This window comes from Lagopus leucura, unplaced genomic scaffold (assembly GCF_019238085.1).
Source record: "Lagopus leucura isolate 7727_CA_CO unplaced genomic scaffold, USGS_WTPT01 Super-Scaffold_100022, whole genome shotgun sequence".
Lineage (NCBI taxonomy): Eukaryota > Metazoa > Chordata > Aves > Galliformes > Phasianidae > Lagopus > Lagopus leucura.
In genome coordinates, this window is record NW_024962275.1 from 838,402 (window position 1) to 862,603 (window position 24,202).

Sequence of the window (24,202 nt, forward strand, 5' to 3'; positions counted from 1 at the left end):
GGAAAGCTTATTGGAAATAAGAGCTGAGAATCCACGCTGTACTTCTCGCCTGGCACCACCGGGGCTCTGTGCTGCCCACAGCCTGGTCAGGGAAATTCAAGCGAGAGCATTTGAATACAGGAATTAAAGGAGAAGAATGTAGAACACGGTCAGTTAAGCATACCCTCACAATACCCTACTTGATACTATGTTAATCACTTCCTCTACAGTACCAGTTCTTGCCACCCACAGAGATAACACCCAGAATAATCACTACAACAGTTGCTGGTAGGAATGAGTGCATGCAAGGCTGTCAGATGCCAGAGAAAAAAAAAAAAAAAAGAATCAAGAAAACTCATTTTTTAGCCCTACCTTTATTAAATAAGTATAGTTGCAACGTTAATGTTTATCTACAAAGTACAGAACAAGTGGCACAGCCAAGTTAATGCAGCATGACCAAATCACTGGCAACTCATCAGCATCGTATTTATAGCATTCTGTACCAGAAGACAACTGCCACTCAACAACATCTGCCAGCAGCCTAAATGCCACAGTTGCCAATTTCTCTTTTAGATCATCCAGAAATAGATGCCTCCCTTTAGTCCAATGAAAGGGCTTAACTCCTCTTCCTTGGTCACTGAATCTTACTAGTAGAACTTTAATGTCAGTAGATACAAATTCTTGCTAAAGACCAGCCTATATAGACACATTTAATACTGTATGCTGTATTAACACTGTATGCTCCAAGAGCAAGAACTGACTCCAAATTTCTTATACCTTTATTTCATCTTTACTTTGTGCATATGTAACACAGAAATTATTTCAAGAAACCTTGTTTTGAGAGTTGTCTTTCTGTGCCAATATTCTTTATGCTGTGACGTTTCTGTATCTTTGGCACCCACGTTAGTACATAAGTAAGGAGTGCAGAAACAAAAATAATCCACGGTCTGCATTAATCTTACCTTGAATAAACTCCCTGATTTTCTTTTCTTTGCTCTCTAGCAGTAACCTCACACACACTGTAGTGAAGTATCTGTTGGCCACCTCTTTGTCTCGCAGAACTCTTTGCAATAGCCTTTCCAAGTGTGCCTGTGTTGTCTGCAGGCCCTGGCGACATCGAGTTAAATAAGCAATATATGGAGCTCTTTTCCTGAAAGAAATGTTCTACGTTAGATTCACAGAAAAGAAAGAAAATAATAGCTTTATAAACTGCAAAGCTGTAACGCAAGAAGAGTCCTCAACCTGTTGCTTTTAAAACAAAGATAACACCTGAATTAGGAAGTTCAGTCTTACACAGACTTCACTGCCCTTGCAGCACTGCAGAATGCACAACTAAAGCAAATTCTGAACTGCATCTCTTTGGGTGTGGAGCTGGATATCAGCCACAAGCTGATTTAATTCAATTTATTACTATTTAGTACAAGTCATTCCCAGAAAGAGGACACAACCTCATTGTTTTGTGGAAAAGTAGAACTGTAATAAACTTATTTGGTAAGGTACAGTTTAAATAAAGGATCTTTCTAATCTGCTAGTGAACAAATGTATGCATTTGGAAACCCATTAATAAGATACAGAATAAACTACCTGTAGTCCTCTGCAATAGAGGCTAGCAGCTTCCGACAGGTCCTGTTATCAAAGCGGCTCACACATCGCATTGTTTCCTGCAGCTGGGCCATCAAGTTCTTGTCTTGAAGGTTAATAGCTTCAGCTAGCTGAACTTTCAAGAAGCACACAATTTCATTGTCTAACACAGAATAAGGGAAAATTATTAAGGAAACGAAACATAGGCACAATCAAAACAGAAAAATGTTCTTCAACATAGGAAACACACACGCAACAGCTTAAACAAAAACTTCTGCATAGAAGCATTTATTAAGTCTCTGAATCTTCCAGATATCAAGGAATACGTTTTTCTATCATTACCTTATCTAGTATTGAGAACTACTCTGAAATGTAAAGAGGAATATAAGGAGATAGATTCACCTGTCTGCAAATAAACCTCTAGTGGAGGAATGCAAACAAGTCATACAAATTAAGTCAAACAGAAGACTCAGCAAGTCTTCAAGCCAATATCTTGCTACTGTAGGTACTTCCCAACAGCACGTTATTGTGGGAACCAGATTTAGTAGGCAACAGAAAAGAGAAGATGCATACAATACAAAACTTCTGCATGTATAAAGAAAACTTACCTTCAGGATCTGTGTGATCTGGTAAACCATTCCTCGTTGAATGTGTCAACATTGGAAAAGCAACAGAATCTGCTGAACAGAGAGCCAACCTCAATTTCTTCTTTGCATCCCTTAAAGAAAAAAAAAACATTTCCTTAACAAGGCTGCTGTGAAGACTGCTGCTTCATAAAGCAATCCACATTTTTTTTCTTTTTAAAATACTGACCAAACATTATGTAACATAACTTGAGCATACCAGTGTTGTCAAGATGGAAGAGGATCCCTTCTTTAGATATACCATCTAGACCAGTTTCACAGGAATTTTCCTAAACATTGTTCTCCTATCCCCCTCCCACCTCACTGGAGAAACAACAGTTTGAGATGCTTAAAACCGAAAACATGTAGAAGTTTACAATTAAGGAGGACATCATTATTCACATTAATATTTTTTGTGGGGAACTGATCACATGGCTTCAGCTTTCAAATCTTCTTTGTGGGTAAGACTAAATTTGAAAGTGTATTTACCTATAGGAGAAAGCAGAACTTTGTGGCTGAGCTACTTGACTTGCAGAGTCTGGGAGATCATCTGCAGACATGTTTTGCAAAGCCTCATCACGTGGAGAGTCGTGGACACTCTCACCATCCCCTGTAGTCTCTATGAAAAGGAAAAGTGACACTTGTGGAGTCAGAAGAACCTAGATTAATATCTTCTGTTTCGTTCTTGTTAGTGTAAGAGGAAATATAGAGACAGTAAGTAAGACAATCTGTCTAAGTTGAAAGGTCATATTAAAACACGCCATCTGCAAGTCCCTAAGAAGAAACTGCATCAGTTTAAGGCAAACTGTGAGCAAATACACTTCTTCAGTTTCCATTTTAAAAAAAGCAAACTGGTAAGAGATGTAACAAATCACCACCTCAGTGGCAACACAGATGACCCCTTTCAGGAACATGGATTTCATTCCCAGTCTCAGAGGAACTACACCACAGGTTGTATGAGAAAACATTTCTGTTTTAGAGCTCACACTATTACACTGTTAGCACTATGTTTGTCTAGAACACTGAAGTGTTTTTTTTTTATCTTTAAGAGGGAGAAACTATGTTGGTAAGGACTACAGACATCAGGTTCTCACCTCCACTGTCATAGTTTACTAAAGCTCCTTCACTAGGACTGGTTCGCTTAATTGCATTCCTGTATTTGTCCAGAATATCTTCTGCAGCTTGAGCCTGAGCGCTGAGCCTTGGGCTCGGATCATCTGGAAAGTCATTATAAACAAAAGGAGTAAACCTCGGGTTATGCCAACGGAAAGCAAGATGCAAAAAAATTTACACCCATGCATTCAGATTCTAGCCATTACAAACAGCTACTTGCATTCCGCATAACTACAGTTCAAATATAAAGTCCAAAGCAAAAGCAGGAGGAAAAAAAAAGCACTATAAAAGTGAGCAAATAAAATCAGATTGTTAGCATATTTATATCATATACACCAGTGATTCTTGTATACTTGAAAGCCTCCAGAAATGACTATGGAAACAAAACTAAACACCCAGGTCCAAATCAAATTTAATTTAGCACTTAAGGAATTACCATAGGAATGTGTCTGCTGTCCTTACAGCTCAGCTGTGATAAGGACATAAGCTTTTTAATGAACATTCTAAAAAATAAATAAGTGGAGACCTGAGTCAAGATTCCAGTACAACTGATATTGACTGAAGTATGACAATTTAAAAGCAGTCTTCAAGGCAACAATCATCATTCATTTTCTTATTCAGAAAACTAGTGGTGAATATTAAATACAACAGCCCATACCTGTCTGTAAATACACACCTAATGGGCACTCTGGAAATCTACAGGGCATGTTACAAGAGAAAATTACTACGATAACATTATTCACATACCTTGTAGTGTTGAGTATCTGTCAGGTACCATATCATCTTTGTCTTTTTCCTGCTTTTCTTTCTTTCTAAATGGAATTGGAGCTGAAAAATACATGGTAACTGTATGTTACCCGATGTCAGTCTGATAAGCTGCTCAAAGTGAAACGGTAAACATTTTCCAGTGAAGATACAAAAAGGCAGCATGCCCTAAGGTACCCAAACAAGACAGACAAGATCCTACCTTTGGGCATGGCAGACACAAAGCGTTTTCTCCACCACGGTTTGTTTCTGTCAGACTTCTCATCATCGCTGTCTTTTCGCTCATCCATCTGTGGAAGAATGGAATTTATATTTCAATATCACATATCACATGTAAGGACAGAATTTCCTCTTGACATCTACAGGTTCTACTCTATCAACTGAAAAAAAAAACCAACAACAAAAAAAACAAAAACAGAACTACAGCAGAGCACGGAAAGCCAGAGCAGACCAAGTTAGAAACACCCCTCCTGAAAAGGTAAGATTAAGTATGAAAAGCCAAAACTGTGAAGAAATTTAGATATTTTTTAAAATTGTTTCTTAGGATCTACAGCATTTTAAATTTTAACAATACGACCAAACTATTTCTCAAATCCCATTAAGTCACATGGAGCTTTTCCAGTACATTTAAGAGGAACCAGGCATATTTAAGTCACTCTGAACACCTGTAGATTTCACTTGTAAAGGACTATTTTAAAAAAAGTGTATCATAATTCCTTGGTTAAACACATTTAACACCATTTTTCTCTGGCATGAGAAAAATAATTATATTTGGCACACCAGGGAAAAAAAAACCAGCAAGTGATAGATAGGAGCCTCACCTCTCCTCTAGAGGAGTCCTTACTGGGAGATGACGACGATGACTGGGATGTAGCCATCAGAACAGCTGCCCCCGGGGCTGGAAGCTCCCTCTCCTCATTACCAGGACGTCTGTTCCACCCAGGATCACTCATAGGTCTCCGAACTGATGACACTATATCCGAACTCCTGCTGCGGACCAGCCTTTCCGGATAAGAGTGCCTCTGCTTGAACGCTTCTAAATCAGTTGGAATTAAAGCATGAGACCCAAAGTTTGGTAATCGAGCCTCATTACCTCCCACAGCTCCTTCCAAAATTGGTGGGTCTGGTGGTGGGTGAGACGGTCTTGCATAATGTACTTTAGGCCGTACAACAGCTGACACACCTGAGGTAATAAACATAAAGGAAGCCACAACATTTTTAACATTCACTGAAATAAGTTGATACTAGCACAGAAGTACTGACTGCCAATTTTTGGCCTTTTCTTTCCAGCTTACCCTCATTCGATGACAAAGGGTCAAACAGTGCAAGCAAAGAATCTGTCTGAGAAGGAGGAGATGTCAACTGACTGGCTCCTGAAATACAGGCAAACAAAAGTTAGCACTGTGCAAAGAACTGCCTACACATAAGGAACACTGGAAAAACAGACCAATCCCAATGAGCAAGAGGGATTACAGTCAGTGTAAATAAACAGAATTAGCAAAAGGTGATCTTAAATTGAAAGATCAGTCTCTAGTTGTACACAATACTGGCCTCTCTGTCAAAGAAACGGTGCTAACAAATCAGGAAAACGTTAAGCTTCATGGTCAGCAAAGCTTTGAAACAGGAAAAATTGAGGGATTTTTCTTTTATTTTCAGAGCTTCTACTGCACTCCTATAAGAACTCAAATTTAAGGATTTTAAACTTGTAATTTTAACTAATGTTGTGAGAACCCACTTACAGGTATCTTACTTACCATGGGCTGTTTCATCCATATCAGGACTTGTCACAGAATCTTTTCCCCCAAAGTCAGAGCTACATTCAGACCTGAGATCCTCAATCTTGTTAGGAATATCTTCAGATGTTGCACTAATACCTTCCACGTAACAACAACAAAAAAAAAGAAAACAAAAAAAGAACACCTTTAATGCTCTTTCAGACAAAAGGAGGCAAAATCCTGAAGCTCCTAAAATGTTTGGTAAGCACAGTAATAATCAAGTCCTAACTTACAGTAGTACTTAGAGACATTCTAAATTTCTGTGTTCCCAGCATAAGCCTTAATTATTTCTGCTTTATGTCTTCAATAGTTTTAACATAGCTTTGAATACACTGAAAATTGGCATTAGAAAGATGCTTCATTCTGATCAACTCTGTGGAAAACTGGGAGCTGAAGTATGTGTATGTATATATATATATATAGATAAACGTACTTAAAGTCATTGTAATAAACAAAGGCCAAATCAACACTCTGCTGCTAACCATTGCTACTGTAACACAGATTATTTGATACACTTTTTTTTTAATTATTTCTTTCGTAAGAACTACTGCTTTGATAATTCATGAATGAGTACATGGAGTTATCACTCATTTTTCTCATTCAATTAAAGCAATGGCAGCAAAGTAGATGCTGGTTGTGTTCTAATACAGAGATGTGTGTTCAGAGACAATTAAACCCACCTGATACAACACTGAGGCCTGGTGTACTGGGTCGAGAACTGACCTCCCTTACATCTGTGTCATCTGATGTGCTACCCAGCCCAGAACAGCTTTCCAGTTCTTGCAGCCTTTCCTCCTGTTTTAGATCTGGGGCTTCTACAAATGGAGACAACAGAGAGAAGAGAGAAAAAAGTATCACTACTCAATGCCGGGCTCCCTTGAAATTCACCCACAGAAGGAAGAGTGGGGGGCTTGATTTAGCATACTAGGTTTTAAGCTAACTGAACCAATTCAGCAAGATAGCAATGCCCCAGCAGCATAAGCACTTGGCAAGTTTTTACTTAAGCATTGTATTACCCAGACAGCGGTATACAACATAACTAAAATGAATTGTGATCAAAGAAAGCACTACTTAGCATCACTGGAAAAGGAAGCAAATAGAATTTTGCTTTGCAAACCCTTTTCTCTCTTTTTTTAGAACTTAAGAACTTCGTAAGTAAGAGTCTCTCTGCCTAGGAATACTTCATCCTTCTAATACTAAAAGTATTCACAAACATTAAGGCAATGCTGTTGAATGTTCCCACTAAAGAAATAAGCACAAATTACACAATTCTGACCTGAATCGCTTGGTAATACTTCCACACTCCAAGCCTCACTTGTGGTTTCTGAGATGGTTGAACCTGTGCAAGGATCAAGCAACGCGGATCCTGAACCTGGTAAACACAGCAAGCTGCCTAGCATGTTCTCTGCAGCTGCACCTGCAAGAGTAAAGCAGAAATGCACAGTGGCATATATGCTTCCTGAAGACAGATCTAATGCAAGAGAAAAATAAGACAGTTCAAGCGTCCTTAAGGTACTACAGAAAGAATATTGTAAATACAGAAATGAGTGACCAGATGCTATACAGGTCATGTGCAAAGTCTTCCTATAGAAAAGTCTTTCTTTAATGAATGCAAACGCTTATTCAGAAAAGAGATGAGAAGAGCTTTGCAACTTGACCATTTTACGACAAGCATGGAACATTTTAACATATCAGGTGCAGAACTGAGTTACAGAACTGAGTTACCTGCAATTTCTTGTAAACGATCTTCGTCAATATTTGGATCGAAGTCACTACCCAAGACATCTGTACTCCAAGTTTCACTCACAGTTTCTGATATATCTCTGTCATCAGTCAACCCCATCATATCACGGATTTCAAATTTACGGAGCTTGTCATCAAGATTATCCTGAGTTGTGGCTATATGAAAATAAGAAGAACTGAGTTTTTTGAAAGGCCCCTCCAACTACTTCTAATTGGAAGTTTATAGGAGAACATTAAAGGAAAAAAAAAAGCTAACACCAACTGATTCCACCAGATAAGACAGCATTTAAAAGTAACACTCGTGAAGTACTCTTATACAAGAGAATGGTGCCTAAAAGCACTGAAGTGTATTTGAAGCTAAGAAAAATCTTGGACTACATTTGGTGGCATAAACTAACAAACAAATAGATAAAACTAACACGCTATCAGGAAACTTCAGGCAGTTCCTATAAAAAGAACTTCTTACAGAACTGCTGAGGCTGGAAGGGGTAACTGAAGTCCAAACCCCTCTACTCAAAACACGGTTAATTGCAGGTTGGCTCGAGGCCGTATCAGTCACATTTTGAAAATCACATTTTGAAAATGGAGCTGGAGACTCCAAAACCCCTCTGAGCATCCCACCCCAGAGTCTGACAAATACATGCTAAAAATAAGCTAGCCAGATGCTCTAAGACTACTCCAAACCAGACCCCCTATTCCCTTGAAGGGAAAGTTAAGTACCAAGCAAAACTTTAAATGCATTTTCCTATGAAGGACTTAAGTCTCAAAATCCCATACATTCTTCTTTTCCTATGAACTACAAGAAATGTTCCTAGAGGAAAACAAAACAGCAACAACAAAAAAATCCAAATAAAAATAAATACAAAACTGATTGTACAAGGTGAGCATTTACTTATTTTCATCCCCAACTAGTCAATTTCTCAATCTTTTTCCACAGAACTTTCCCACCCACAGCACCACAGGAACTTGCACCTGCCTTGTTCGTGCTCCAGCAGCTGCAGAGCTTCAACACCATTACTCCCAGAGGGACCTGCACCAAGCTCTGATACAGACTCCCCTTCCAAATCCAAAGAGGACACTGAGTTGGAGCGATTTGAAGGACCTGTGAAAAAAATATTTTATTGTAAATCTGATTTGAATACCAGTTCCTAAATATACAGGATTAACAATAGAGGAGACAATGAAGATTAATACAAACAATGAAGAGAAATTAAGTAGTAATCCCAATATAAAATATCAAACTGATAAACTGTTTCTCTGCTCTTAATGTCTACCTTTTAGATACTTAACCTGCACTGTGATTTGTACTTTACATGCATAGAGGACCATATGATTACAAGAACCTAAAAATACGTTACCAGAGAAGGCTAGAATCTCTACCATTGCCACTTTGACTAAAAGTCAGTAAAGACATCAATATAACACGTTTAATTGTTCATTAGCTTGTTTGCTTATTTTGAGAAGAGTAAAAACTATGTGACAGAAGTTATACAAAATAATGCCCACTGCAGAATTTGTACATACTTCTTCAAAACCACAGATAAACCCTGCTTTGTTCTGTCTGAGACTCATACAGAAGAACAGCTCTGAGTCCAGAAACCATTCTGGACTCAGAGATATGTAATAGTTAATTAAAAGATCGTGAAAAAGCCTTCAAAATCCCTCTGCTTTCATCTCTTAAATACGCTTCTTTTTGCCATAATCCTCAGACTAAGTTACGTCTTTGCTGGTCAAAATTCGGTTCCTAACCTTTTTCTCCAAAGGACTAACAGAAAAGAAAAGCTCCTAGAGTAACACAGCATGATCTTTGAACAGCAGAGATGACATGCTATGTTTAACAGAAATTCCTTTCATAGTTAAAAAAAAAAAAAAAGGGACAAAACTTCTTCAAGACTTAAGTAACCCTTCACCTTCAGATATTCCTTCCAGATTATCACTGCAGAGTGAAAAGCGCAAGGTTTTATCAGGTTTACCATGGAGTTTGTTTTCATCAACAGGGACATCTCCTTGTCCACCATCTGCAAGCTGCATATTTAGGACCTGGGGAGTAGGGGAATGAAACAATACTTCCTTAAAATAATCTCTTTCTTTCCTGATAATTACACAGTAAACAAAACATTGCATACATTTTTGCACACCTTCTTTTTTTTCCTAGATGCTAATGGTACAATCAATTTTCTAACATTCCACTTGAAAAAAATAAAGTTACCTCCCAAGAGCCTGGAAAAAACACAAGGTAACCAATATGTGAACACAAGGCAAATCCTGCTAACAGCAGAATCAGTAGCTCCCTCCTCACCCTGGCTGTCCAGCCTAACATGTAAACTCATGGTTACACAAGGCTGCAAGAGGAAATAATCCAACCTATCAGGTGTGACGCAAGTTTGAGTTGCCAAAAACTTTGGGATCAGCATTCCAGTGCTGTCATTCACCTATGCCACTCGAGGCAAAGGACATGGGGAGGTAATGGAATTAATTTATGCAGGCCTGGTTTGCTCTTGAGCATGTTAGACAACAAAGCCTCTTGATAAATCTGCCAGCTGCATTTTTCCTGTGTTAATATACTGACTTTCAGACCTTGCAGATGTATGAAGTTGTCGGAAAACAACTTCTAAACACAGGGAGGATTAACAGCTAAAATACCCAAGCTCAGTAAGGCAAACAAACAAAACAAAGTGAGTACTTTAATTCCTGTCCTGGATTTGTTGCCCAAACTCAAGTGCCACAGGTTCATTGTCCTGCTACTACAGAACACAGAGGCCACATTTTTCAAAATATCTGAGCTTTGATGGCATTGCATACCTCATTTTCTGACATCATTCCTGGAGTAATCTGTGGTCCAGCTCCCAAAGAAATCACCAGCACTTCTTCCGGCTGAACTTCTGGGATGGTTTCCTGGGAGGACCCTTCATGATCCCCATGCTGATCCATGAGAATATTTGACCTACTTCTGCTACGAGTTGCTAAGAAAGTATTTTGAAATATCAACATTAGAAAGCTTTTCCTTGTTTAAGAAGGAAAAAAAAAAGAGACAATACAATGAAAATACAGAACTGCAATGTTTTCAATTGGTAACATGCATACTAACAAACTTATAAAATGCAGAGCCTCACTAGAATTTGAGAAGGAGCTAGCCTTCAGAAATCGAGTACTGATGTGTGGAAAAGCAATCTTTTACAGAACGCCTTAGAGATACAAGGTACAATACATCCTGCTTGCCCACAAAAATTTCTACACCAAAGATCAGCACCGATTTCAGTAACTTCCAATGGCCCAACCTTCTGACATGAAAATACAAAATAAAACCAAGTAGTAGCAGCAGATTTACCCCAGCAGCCACAGAAGAGCTGTTTAGCAGCTGCAATTGGAGGTGGGAATAAGTCATCTGCACTGGGTTTGTTAACAAGACTATTTCATCCATGTAACTGAAAGGGATCTCAGAAGTTACCTCAAGTATAACTAGCAGTCATACATGCCCACAACCTAGAAAAACCACGTATCCTCACAACAGTCTGACTCTGGTCTAAACAAATGGGGGAAAAATTGAAAAGTTCCCAAAACCAAACAAATAGATCTCTTGAAAAACAGATTCTGCATTTGTCAGATTGTGTGTTCCAATCACAAAATGACTCTTAGAAAGTTAGTGGAGAACATTAAGAAGTCTGTGACCAACAGAAAAGGACAAGATTCCTGTGGCTTAAAACTGTAATTTGTTGAGCAATTTTTCTCCTAAGAAGCAGAGAAAAGTGACTCAAGCAGTTGTCCGAAACACAGATGCAAAGATTCAACACCAGGTGTTGGACTGTTTCATGGCTCTTTATCAGCCTTTTCATGTAGCCTCATTTCCCCTGTTTGGCACTGAGAAAGGAAAAATGCCCACGTGGAATCAAGGCTGCTAAGTATGGTAGCATGACACCAGCCATTGCTTGATTCCATCTAGGAAAAACAAGACGAGTGTGCAGAACTAACAGGCCAAACTTTGGTTTTAAATTATTACACAAACACACCTAAGGTTTGCTGTTTTTTTAAAACTACATGTACATACAAAACGAGCTTCATACAGAAATCAGTGAAAAATCTGAAAAAGTAACCAAGTGCCAAAGTGAACCAAAGGCATGCTGAGCTATCACGATCGTGTTACAAATAAAAGCTTCACAGAAAAGAACGGAAGGAAGGCATTACCCACCAAAAGGGGTTACTAGAGTTATATGAGCTGAAAGATTGGTAGCAGAGGTATCCCAGGCAGTAATGGCTGCCAATTGCTGTCCTGGATTTCGAAAGCATTAAAATGAAACAAAACAGATCAAAATTTTGAGCAACGACACTATTTTATGCTATAAAATAAATGCTATTGTGCCAATACTTCATAGATTTAAGAGTAGAGCCATCCAGATGCAGAGTAAAAATGACATGGGATAGGTCTGTTTGGGGGTTTGAGTTCCTGTGCCTCTTAGCTGGCTCTGGATAGTTGGATCCCACTACAAACTAACACCAACTCTCTCAAATGAACAAAAACATCCCATGAGGTCATACCCACATTAATATACACCAGAGAAGAGCATCACACTTCCTATTCTAACAGAAAACATTACCAAAATGGAAAAAGTTCAAGATTCAGAAATGCTATTGAAAGAGGGGGGAAAAAAACCAACAACCTAAAACTGCATTACAGTGTACTACCACATACCAGGCAGATAATGGAGAAGAAAAGAGGCAGTTTCTTCTTAACGCACTCCCTGAAAGTTCGACTCCTTCTTCTTCCTTCTTACATCAGCTCTCTTCTAAGACTCAATCATTTTAATTTTATTCTGTCCCACTAATGAAGTGTCAGAGCTTCCATCTTACCACTTTCCTCAGCAAACTTCCCATCTTCAAGTTTTCCCATTATTACCCTTTGCACTATCCTGAACAACAGCGACGTCAGCGTTTTTCTCCAGCTCAATCCAGAGTGGAGACGCTCCCTGTGCTTGCATCACAAAGTACTACAGATGCCTGTCTGTGCAAAACAAAATACTTCACCACCTGCACATGAAAAGTAGAACTGAAGGTGCAGCTAAAGAGTACGCCTAAAAGAGCACTGAAAAAATGTTAAAGAAAAATGCATTGTGGTATCAAAAAGCGTGCAAGACGACTGTTTGCTGTCCTTACCTATCGGTAATCGATTTTTTTTGTTAGCTGGAGTAGTTGCAGGAGAGAGCTGTGGGGTATTGTACGGCGTCATTTCTAGGCTGCTGCTTTTCCCTGGTTTGTTCTGGGGTAAGTTTGCTAGCAAGTTTTCCAAAGCCATCCGATCTTCCTTAAGTTGATCACTCAACATTACATTTCGCATGAAACCGACCTGCAAATTTAGAAATTGTGTTGTTAAGAATTGCAGAGCCCTGCTTATCAACTACCTGTAAACATATGGGGCAAGTTTATTTTACTTCTATTTAAAAGCTTAAGAGATTACCAGAGTAGTTAGCTGGCTGTACGTCATGTAAACCACTGTTCTACTCAGCCCCTCCAGAAGGTTGACAGAAGACATGGGAGGAGTTTCAACTGCACGCCCATCAATAACGACATCCAGGAAAGCTGCAACACAGCTCTACAAGGGAAGAAGTTTGGAAACAAAGACCATTGACCAGAGATTAAAAAGAACTTCAGTTCACTAACACAAGAGCTAAATATTTTACATAGTAATATAAGCTTTGCTTCCTATTTTTAAGATTTCAGGATAAAATACCATGTGTCATTAAAACCACTGAAAGTAAGGTAAGGAAAGCCTGCAGGGACTTTTAGTACTTCCTTCTGATCTTTCCCGCATTCAAAAATGGTAGCTCGTGTGTTTCATTGCAGTGTTCAGATTTTCAATAGGAATTACACTGCTTAAGGCAAACAATCTGTCCTAACAAAAGTGCTGAGCACAGACTAGAAGTGAAACAAGGAAGCATCGTGCAGCATCACTTTCTAACCTGTTACTCGTATAATAGATGTGTAAGTTCGTAGCAATGACACACAATTGTAATTAGCAAAAATCATCAAGTTACATAAATCAACGTGTTTTTTTTTTAAGTACAGGTTTTGATTTACTGCTGCATTCATTTCACTGTTCTAATGAAGTAACTGCAGAATTGCTATGGAGTACTGACACTAACAGGGGAAAAGGAGAACAAAAAAAGCAAGAAAAGAACACCACTTCCTTGTGCTACCAAATTACTTTTTCCAATGCTAGATTTTACACAAAAGTCGTCTGCAGATCTGAGTTTTTTCTTTAGCTTCAGAAGAAAAACACAGACAGCAACTCAGAGTTTCCACTTGAAAAGGTTAACTTGCTTTGATGTCTTTTCTACATTTCCTTTTGAAAAGCAGCATAATGCCAGAATTGAGAATCCCTGAATCTAGTACTCAAGATTTTGTTCCCAGCTCTACGTAGGATTTAATCTGCTTTTCAGTACAGGTAGCACATAAATCAACTGCTTAGCAAGTCATTTGCAATGTCTGAACAAAGAAGCTGCAGAAGGATGAAGCACATCCAGGAGTCCTGGCTCCTTTTAGCTCACTCTTACTTTGTCGAATTTAGCAAGGTTGCTCTTCGTACGTGGATCTCCCTCCTCAGAACCTGTCATTGCCAACTGCTGCAGAAGTCTCCCAACCTGGAAAGAGATGAACTATGAGGAATAAGCATTTCAAAACAACATGAAGGTGGACCCTGCTATAACAATCAGTTAGGACAATTCCTCCATTTTACAAATAATAAAAACCAAAAGTAGTTGTGGTATTTAGGTAGAAAATCTGCATGCACAGTGTACTATGTGTGTCCATAATTCCAGCCTAAGAACAAAGCATATTTGTTTTCACAACATAACCTAGCTTCAACTCTCAGTTCTCACATCTCAAACCTAGACATTCTGAATGGCTGTATATTCTTCATTAAGTGAAAGCTGGAGGAAAAAAATAGGAAGAAAGCCAACTCCAGGCCAGAGAAAATAATCCTTATTAATCACCAAATGCAAACCACTCTCAGTTTTAAAGAGTTGCCAATTGCAAGCTCTGCTACAACCTGCAGGCAGCAACACTGGACAAGATTACTTACGTATCTCCAAAAAACACTGCAAGGCCTGTTAGTAAAATGCAGTGAGTAAAATTCACCACAGTAATTTTCTGTAGGAATCACTTATTGTCCAGTTCACAGACATTTAAAAGCAGGCTGATTACGTGTGGGGAATATCCTCCACTAAATGTAATGATGCTTAATGTCATCAGGCAACAGGTCTATATTCTGTCATCAAATTATTTGAGATTTACACAAATATTTCTCACTAGGGCTAGCGAATGTCTTAAGGTCTAAAAAAACAGGAGGTGCTACTGGCAGACAAACTGCTCACTGCTGCCTGACAACATTTTTTGGCATAATACAATGTTACTTTACACACCCTCCAGAATTCATCTTAAAGCATAAATGTAACTGCAGCTTCCACTCCTTGGGAGCAGCTCTCCTAAGGTGTATTTGCCACTTCTGTTAAGAGAGAAAGGAATGCATTCTACAGCGCTTTTAAAGTCAATATTTTAAGCAAACAGGCACATTAACTTTAAAGCATGCCTCCAGGGCAATGACGACACAAGCATTATATTAGCATTTGTCTTATCTATAGGATGAACAGTGCTCTATCTTTTCATGATACCACCTGCTGCAGCAGAAACAAAACACCACGAACATTTCTCTCCGTGTCTTTTTTAGACCAGTTCAAAATGAGTCATACCTGCATCAGATTAAATCTCGCCACTTCGTTTATAGGTGCATCAGAAATTATCCCATACTGTTCTGGATTGACAATTGCAGGACAGATGAAACATGCTAGAAGGAGGTCTGTGCACATTGCTCTGACCTCCCCAACCTCCAGTCTGTCTACACACGAGAGCGTTTTGTACATTTGTGACACGATCCATCGCAAGCTATGTGGAAAACAGTACGTATTTTGTTTCAGATAGCCAATGAATTTGTTCACCAACGTCACCAGCTTCGCCTCATTGGAGTCAACCATTTCTTGGACTCTTTGCTTAAATTTTTCTGTGCCTTTCTCTCCAAACAACTTTTCCTGTTGGACTGGAGAGAATCTCTCAATTAATTTGTTTGGATCAGTTTCCAGGTGATCTTCATCTTCAACCAGAAGCTGCATGATCGGCTCATGTAAGGTTGCAGTAAGAAAGAGTTTTGCAGAAAAAAGTCCTTCAGAGAAAAGTTTGAATAAGATGCTGAACGCACAAGTGCCTCGTCTCAACAGCCGCCGAGGGTTGTCACTTTCCTTAAGTTCAAATTCGATCAAGTAACGAAGGACCTGCAGGAGGTAGCTCTCATCCTCCTGCATGATGCAGTTTCCATAAATGGAGGTAAAGACTGTGTGAATGACACTCTGGGTGTTGTCCTGGTTGAGCTTCTCTCCAGCAACCAGACAGGACGCGATAAGCCTAGGGTTCTCTCTCAATCTGTTTAGGAACTCTCCATAAGCAGTCTCCTGAAATCCCAACTGCTTATATCCATCCACAAACTGTGTATCCTCCAAGATTTTAGCATGCTGACAGCATTCAGCAGGAGAAGCTTCCGCACTTAAAGAAAAACATTGAAACACTCTAAGTAAACTCTTAAGCAAACAAATTTACCAGATGTCACATAGCCAATCTGTTCACACAAAAGATGTCCTTCCATATAAACCCAAATGATTTCCAAATTCAGGAATAAGAACAGTTTGTTCCCATAAACCACAAAGAGCAGCAAAGCAAATACGCACATTAGAAAGATGGTAGTTTAAGCAGACAACAAACAAGTCTCTGGTGAGTCAGATACCTCAGTTTAGATTCGTTTTTAAAAAGTGCTATTTTTGTAATTAGTACAGCAAAGGACTCTAAAGAGCGACAGTGTGAAAAATCTGGTAGTTTTGCTGCAATTCACAGAAGTTCAGGTATCTGTTCTCCCCAGGGCCACCACCCCTCCAAGTCACCTTGTTATGATCAGTCTGTCCAAGTTAATCCGTTGCTGCTTGGAAATCCACGCTGTGCGGTACAGCTTTTCAGCTGTCTTCAACACGTCTGCATTCAGCCTCTGAATAAGTTGCTTTTCTGAGTTTACATACAGTCGTTCCTGCTTGAGGTGATGAGCCAGTGTGTGTATATCCAGCTTCACCATCTTTGACAGCAGACTACACAGTACTCACTGAAAGAAAGGAAAAAAAGGAATGAAATCCAACAGTAATGGAAACAAGTTCTGTCAGCCCCAACAAAGTAATAAGCATAAGTAACAAAGTAAGGAGGCCATAAGCTTAGCAGTAAACACTTCTGTGCCCATTCTGCCTCCATGTAAGGCTTTCTAGCTGCCAGTTTCATTAACACCTTGTCACTTCAGCACACCAGGAACACTTGCACAGCAGCCAACGGTATCTCTAGCTCACACCAACTGAAATAGCGATAGAGCACCACAAGGCTTACACCACACTCAGCACACAGAGTAAAGAAATGGGCTGGAGGAGAGCTGCAGCCAGTGCCATAGCCTAGAGAGCTCAGGGAGACAGCGAGGAGCCGTCCCACTGTGCCACCTGCATGGCGGACAGGGAAGAAAAAACTTCTGTGCTTCCTGCTTTCCACTAAAGCACACCACCAGCACGTGGGCACAGTTACCTCCGGGCTGCTACAACAAATGCCACCTCTCACCTTTGCGTAACTGGACTTCTTTGCTAGATAAATAAATTAATTGCTAGAAAAGGCGGCAGCTGGAAGTAAGTCTGGAGATGCTGCTCAGCAATAGAACTCATTCGGAAGAATTTCCTCAAATATTTCCACTTGTAAGAATATTTTTGGAGGGCCAATCCAGAAGTGTTTTTTAAAGAGAGAAACTGAAACAAGCAGAGGTTTTCCTATCACAACGGTGTCAAAATAAGCCAATCAATCAACACTAGCCACTGTTCTGTCTCAGTGTTTTCTAATTGTGAAGTCAGAGCTTACACTTATTACCACTATGTGGGCATGGGAGTTCAGTACCAGGCAGAACAAGTTCAAGCAGCAAATCCATCTAAAAGTTAGCTCAACGAAAGAAACAATAACATAAATTGCATTATGTTGACATGGGAAAGGGTAGAATCCCATAGATCAAATTATGTCTCCATGGAATCATTAACAGCCGTGGGGCTTCTTCACGAGAATTAACAGCAATACTGCATAATTTGGGAAGAAAAAGGGGTTGATCCACATATAATACATAGCTGTCAAACACACTGGCAATGGCTACATGGCAGAGCTGTCAGAGGGACATGGTGGAGAAGCCTTGAACGCTGTGCTAGAGTTAAACAGAAAACTTACTTCCCATAATCTGCAACCACCCCAGAGAAGCCCACCTCTACAAGACCGTTTATTCCATGCTTGAGAAACTACAAATAATTTACCAAGCGCTCTCTTTTTATGTTTTAAAGACCTGTGGTTCACTGCTCAGCAAAGTAGGAGATGATCTTCTCTGAAGAATACAGATTAGCTCCCTAATCAGGCAAGGTTTTACATTTGTTGGTGCTTGTTGGCGTTTTATTCCTAGTGTGAGAGCCTGATAACCAGGCATGCTGGCAGCGATGGCCACTCCTTGGCTGTGTAATTATGTCAGGTTACACTATAAATGAAAGAACAAAAATGCTAGCAGAGACAGAAACAGATGCTGTCACGTCCTTATGCATTCCTAGCAAATACAGACAAACCTGTATACAAAGCTCTCTTTAAAAAGGAAAAGCATGCTAACAAAAAACCGTGACCCTAACCAGTGGTTACAGCTCATGCATTTATGCTATTCAAAGATGAGACTGAGCAAGGAACTTCAAGGATGCAGTGATTCTGATGTATTTAACTGGGGCAGTCTCAGACAAATGATTAGAAAAAAGAAATGCTGACATCACTGTCAAAGTTGTTTGAGAAGTGAACAATAACTTCTTGCAACTCATTTTTATTTTTAGTCACAGAATTTTAGGGCTTTCAGGAAAACAGCACTGAACTCGATACTGTCTGTAAAAATTAACTTTTGTTTTGGACTGTCACCTGTTGACGTCAACTAGGGAAACGAATCCATTTAACTGCACCTACTGTGATATCTGTGGAACTACTGTCTGTCTTTTCAGGTGCTTTGCAGTGTAAAGCTGTATTTAATGATGTTCATGGTTTACCAAACTTTAACAGTTTTAATTGGCCGTTTGAAGGTGATCACTTGGAGGCTCTACATTTCTGAACAGAAAGTTAGTTCAGGTGGTTATCCTCAAATCCCAGTCAGCACAAAAGATAACAGCAGCCTGGAAAGAATACACTATTTCTAGTAAGCAACCATTGATGCAGCTGTTAGATTGCCAATAACTTCTCCTAGAGCTAAGGGCAATCAATCAAAAGAGAAATTTAAAAAAAATTAGCTAATACACAGAAAGCAAGTACAACTCCCAGACCATCTGGAGCCCAAATATGCACGTACATAACGTGTCTGGTCAGAGAAAAAGCACAACAGAACAGCAGGGAAGACTTCCACAGAACACTGCTGTGATTTGTAATGTCACCTATCAATACCTTATCAATATGCCACTATCTTTCAGACTCTTCTCTGTCTGCACCACAGAACACAAACATAATGAAAGTGAGAGGAGAACTGCTTTGAAACTGAGCTGCAAGACATCAGTGAGCACGACTGTTTTCTCAGGAACTGTGAAAATCCACAGGGCAACATGCTGACTGTCTGACAACAGTTTGTGCCCTACGTACATGAAAAAGGGATCAGCAGCTTCCTTGGCTTTACAGTCCTCCGAAATATTAAACTTGTTGGCAAGTACCAATTGCTACCAAAATATACCTCTGCAGATGAGGAATGCCTCACTCGCTCCTATTACCAATTATTAGAAACAAATTATTCCACAGTCATGCAAGCATAGCAAGAATCAGTGCAAACAAGTGGGTGTTCACCTTCCGTGACTGGCAGACGTCTGAGAACACTAGAGATGGAAAGCTGGAACTGTGACACATATGGACCTTCAGCAGCCTTCAGACTCACTCTAAAGAAAGCATAAAGCACAGTCAAAAACAAACCAACCAACCCAGTTGAACAAGATGCACATGCTATCCCTCTCTTCACACACTGGTATTCACATAGCCTATATCTGAAAAGGAAAACTACTCTATCGTTAATACACCTACATGATGCACTGCTCCCCTCCAAAAGCCCCTTCTCTTCACGATCAGTACAAGCAGACAACAGCTGCATTCTTTAACCTTCCCACGCCGCACAGCATTCACGCCATGCCAGAGCTCAGGACAAGAGCTTTAAGAAGCAATTAGCCACACTTACGTATTTGGTAATGCACTGCAGCAGGCCGTAACAGAACAGACAGGACGGCAGCCACCTCAGCTGCTACTAGTTCCTGCTTATCAGCTTCTCATACACACAGAAGCCACCCAAAATTACCCAATTAACTACTTTACAACGATCATCCGTCAGACTTGAAATAAAAAGTGTCTGCGTGCAATTGTATGAAGGAGGCGGTTTAGGAAATTTAGAAATCCAACTGTCTGATGCAGTTGAAGAAATAACAGATATTAAATAACTCCCACTATCTGCAAACCATTTTTCAATCCAGGTAACTTCATTTTAATAGAAAAATATTTCAATTATTTTAAGACCGCTTAATAAGCTACTAACTGGAAAACTTACTGCAGCAATTCAAACAATTCCACCTCACAATGCCCCACCACAACAGACTGTGTGAGCTGACAGCATCTAAGATGTTTTGCCCTACTATCAGCATGCTCTGAGTTCTTCAGAATCCAGAGCAATCTATGTCTTTGGTAAACACAGACATAAACTGTTTCTCGCATTTAGAAGTCCCATAAAGCACTCCCTGAATCTTTGGGTGCTGAATAGCAGCACATAGAGCGCGTGTTTTGTACTGTGGCACACAGAAACAAGTGGCACCTCTGTTACACATTTCTGCAGTTCTGTTGACAGAAAAGAGTAAGCAAAGCAGCAAATACTGCCACCGTACACTAAATTCTTCTTCCTCCTCCAGCATTTCCTGCTCAGGGTTATTTGTTCTTCCTGTGTCTGCTAAGCAAGACTCAGCTTCCAAAGCAAGTTTGGGCAGATCAACTGCAGGGAGGGCAGGGCAAGGCCAAACTGAGATCGTTCCTTCTTACTGAGAAAGAATTCTTAAGCAAGCTTGAATAGCTTCCATGCTAACTTACCCCAGATGAAAGCATCTCATCTTCATTAACATTTATAGTAACAACAAGCAAGCCTTCTTTACATAAGCTAACAACCTATCTCCCAATGTTGAGCTAAAAAAAAACCAACATTTTTCAGTTCACCATGACTTAGGATTTACCTGCTGAACCCTCACATTATAATGCCCACCACATCAAAGCACACAACGTGCAAAATGCATTTCAATTTGCTGCAATTCAACTATCTAATCAACATTAACACAAAACAAGCACCTCGAGTTTGCTTCTGCTCAGTGGCTGCTGTGCAACCAACACTGAACACAAGCTCTGTGTGCAAGAGCACTTCATTTCTTGAGTCCCTTATTAACAGGGCGTATCAGGAACGCATAGGCTCAGCTGCCTACTAAATTGTCAGCTGCGATACTACAGCAACGCACAAGAGTCAACAGAGGCACATAACCACCAAAACCTACTCCAGTAGCTCGTGCTGTTAGAAAGAGTCGCTCGCCCTACATAACGAGCCGCACCAATTAACTTCCAGGCAGAAGTGCAGAACCTGAAGTTGGCGGTTCCGCAGCCCCCCGCGCAGGCTGTTCGCTCTCCTGGGCCCGCCGCACCGCGCAGCCAAACCCACACCTACGGCACCTGCGACGTCCCGAAACCCACCGCAGCGCAGCCGCTCTGAAGCCCTTTTCCTGAAACCACCAGCGCAGCCGACGCCAATTTGCAGAAGCGTGCTTCTTTCAGATCCCCCCAAGCGCAGCTCCCACTCGAGGCGCAGCCGCACCGCGCGGCTCCACCTCAGCGGCGGGCACAGCCGCTCCTTCAAAGCGCGCCGTCGTGACTTTGCAAGAACGAGAGACGAACACTCGCCTGACCAAAGTCCTCCGGCACGAAGCCTCTCGGCGACAAAAAAAAAGGAAGTCACGACACTGCCCAAGTTACAAGTTCTAAACCTCCGTCAGACGGAACCCGTAAACCCGGCGGTGCCGGCGCTCACGCCGCTCCGCAGCCGCGCAGTCCCGCCGCAGAGCACGAAGGGCCGCGAGGCGCTCCCGCCTGGCGACCGCCGGCGCTAACATGGCAGCGGGCAGCGGGCGGAGCGCGGCCCGCTCAGCTCCCGCGGCGCGGACTGCGAGCGCGGCCCCCGCCCGGTGCTGGGCGCCTCCCCCCGCCCGGGGAACGCGGACGAGATCGGCACCTCGGCGCGTCGGCCTGCTCCTCGCAGCGCTTCCCGCTCGGCTCCCTGAAAAAGCAGAGAGGGGTCGGTCGGGCCCGCTCCGCTCTCCTTTCCTTCCCCTTCCCTCCCTCCCCTCCCTTTCCCTCCCTTCCCTTCCCCCGCGCCGCCGGTGGGGATCCGAGCGGCGGTCCCAGCCGCGCGGGCTGCGAGCCCTCTCCCCTACCCGGCCCCGGCTCCGTCGCCGCCGCCCGGCTCCGCTGCGGCCCCGAGCCAGGCGCGGCGCGGCACTGCGCAGGCGGCGGGCGGCGACGCCGCGCTCCTGGGACATGTAGTCCCGCGGCCATGCGGTCCCGCGGGCGCCGAGCCCCGGACCCCGTTCTTTCTTCAGCCCCCACCGAGGCCGCGTGACGGCGCAGCATCTCTGGTGTGGGGCTGCTGCTGGGTGGTGCGAGGAAAAATCGGGCTCGGAGCGGTCGCTTCGCGCTGCGTGGCTCCGATGGGCACCGTTCCCTGGGTTGCGTCCGGACGGACGCCGCCCTTCTCCCGCGGCTGCTTTACAAGGGAGGGCCGTAGGGCTCGGCCGGCCCTGCGGATCGAAACGCACGGTGACGAGCAGTGGAGTATGCAACGTGTAACAGCGCTGCGTGGGGCAATCTGCCTCACGTAATAGCACTGCTTAATCATAACCAGCATCACATGCGACTGCACAATCACAGCTTGTGCTTTGGTTGATGGTCACAAACTGATTTTAACTTTGCCCTCCTTTCTCAGCTGTCCCAAGATCCTCAGAAAGTACAGAGCTCACTGGCTGCCCGCGGGATGGGGCCTTACACAGCTTTGCTGTGGGAAGCAGGAGGCTGAGATCAGACAGCTGAACGTACAGGTACGGCCCAGCCCCACCTGTGCTCCTCATAACACATGTAGCTCAATTAGAAATACAAGGGAAATCTATGTCTTAGGACATAACTTAGTACACACAAAAAAAATTCTTCCAACAGAGGTATTAAGAAGCTTGTTCTCTTAAAGAGAAAAAGGGCTGCACCATTTGCAGCCCAGCTCTCACCTGGGCACCTTGTTACACTGTGGAATGGTAGCAGTAAGCCAAAACCCAGCATGAGGGCATGGCATCCAGGCTGCAGCAGGGGCAGGGGTGACTCGGGTGGGAAAGTAACACTCCTCAGTCACCATTATTGCTTTTTCATGCCTAAGCCATCTGCAGAGCTCTTCTCTGCGTCAGCTCAGCACAGCAGCCACACATCGGTGCTTTGTATTTCTCAATCTCCAAACTATTATGTGTGTGTCTTTTTCGTAGCTGACACAGTTACAGCCTCAAATCCTCTCCTCTGATAAAACAGTGCTTACGTAATTGAATTTTAAATATCCAAATGACTTTTTAAAAACAACCATGGCACACAGAAATGCAAGAGCAAAAAAAGTTCCTTGAGCCCAAACACACACACCAGCAAAGCATTATGTCTGTACGACACAGCCAGCTGGCACACCGTGCTCCTGCCTGTAGCGCAGAACACCGGCTGCATTACAGCATCGCTGCCCTTAAGAGAACTGAGGGGAATGAGCCTGAGGCCTGCAAGCGTCAAGATGTCTCCTTATCTGCACATGGCTTCCCGTGAAGAGATAAAATACGTTAGGCACAGTTCTTGGGATATGCAGTTGTAGCGAAGACAGTTCTTTAATAAGGCTAAGCTCAGTAATTTGCATCAGGATTCTTCAAAGAAGATGTGAATTCAATACAGAAATAATTGAGTAAAAGAAATAAATCTACAATGATATATAGAAGACTCTGAAATACACCTCCTAATAGGAAGAACAGCACCCAGATGAGAGCTTCAGAAAAGGCGCACTGTGAGCAGTGGGATCACAGCACTGCCCTCAGCGCTGCCCAGCTGCGAGCAGCACCACGGCTGCGTTCTTACAGCGTGGCTCAGGGCTGTCTTTGGAGCCACGCTTTTATACAGCCCAGTTATTTCTGTTACGATTCAGCCCTGCTATCACCCAACGGTTCACGAATCTCATTTTCTCATGTCGCGACTGACCCAGGGCCCTCAATTCCTTACACTAGCGCTCAGACACGACCCCAGGCCCGCTGCGTGAAGGTGCGGCCCTGCAGCCAGTGGGACAGCGCGGCCCGGCGCTGATGTAACCCGGCGTAACGCCGGGGCGAGGCGCGGCCTGTCGTTGTCCGAGTGCCAGCAGCAGGCGCGAGCGGGCGCTGCCGGCACGGA

The 24,202-nt window shown here is 42.1% G+C and overlaps 1 protein-coding gene across 6 annotated transcripts in view; it reads right to left on the reverse strand.

Annotated features, from left to right (window-relative positions):
• The window catches only part of GAPVD1 (GTPase activating protein and VPS9 domains 1), a 28,681-nt gene extending 6,445 nt beyond the window's left edge, over positions 1-22,236 (reverse strand). Inside the window, exons 1-24 of one of the 6 annotated variants that reach the window (XM_042878855.1) lie at positions 22,183-22,234; positions 19,526-19,614; positions 16,555-16,766; positions 15,319-16,162; positions 14,125-14,211; positions 13,029-13,163; positions 12,728-12,917; positions 11,766-11,846; positions 10,382-10,542; positions 9,490-9,619; positions 8,556-8,681; positions 7,562-7,735; positions 7,113-7,253; positions 6,517-6,651; positions 5,816-5,935; positions 5,357-5,434; positions 4,883-5,244; positions 4,264-4,351; positions 4,044-4,124; positions 3,278-3,400; positions 2,673-2,802; positions 2,169-2,278; positions 1,564-1,723; positions 942-1,129 (exon numbers count right to left, since the gene is read on the reverse strand). In XM_042878855.1, coding sequence (XP_042734789.1) covers positions 942-1,129; positions 1,564-1,723; positions 2,169-2,278; positions 2,673-2,802; positions 3,278-3,400; positions 4,044-4,124; positions 4,264-4,351; positions 4,883-5,244; positions 5,357-5,434; positions 5,816-5,935; positions 6,517-6,651; positions 7,113-7,253; positions 7,562-7,735; positions 8,556-8,681; positions 9,490-9,619; positions 10,382-10,542; positions 11,766-11,846; positions 12,728-12,917; positions 13,029-13,163; positions 14,125-14,211; positions 15,319-16,162; positions 16,555-16,739 — 3,829 coding nt within the window. In that variant the 5' untranslated portion in view covers positions 16,740-16,766; positions 19,526-19,614; positions 22,183-22,234. Of the gene's footprint in view, positions 1-941; positions 1,130-1,563; positions 1,724-2,168; positions 2,279-2,672; positions 2,803-3,277; positions 3,401-4,043; positions 4,125-4,263; positions 4,352-4,882; positions 5,245-5,356; positions 5,435-5,815; positions 5,936-6,516; positions 6,652-7,112; positions 7,254-7,561; positions 7,736-8,555; positions 8,682-9,489; positions 9,620-10,381; positions 10,543-11,765; positions 11,847-12,727; positions 12,918-13,028; positions 13,164-14,124; positions 14,212-15,318; positions 16,163-16,554; positions 16,767-19,525; positions 19,615-21,445; positions 21,526-21,980; positions 21,997-22,182 lie in introns of those variants that run through there. The other 5 variants (XM_042878854.1, XM_042878850.1, XM_042878852.1 and 2 more) reach the window with 5 other exon arrangements.
• Positions 22,237-24,202: the final 1,966 nt, after the last annotated feature.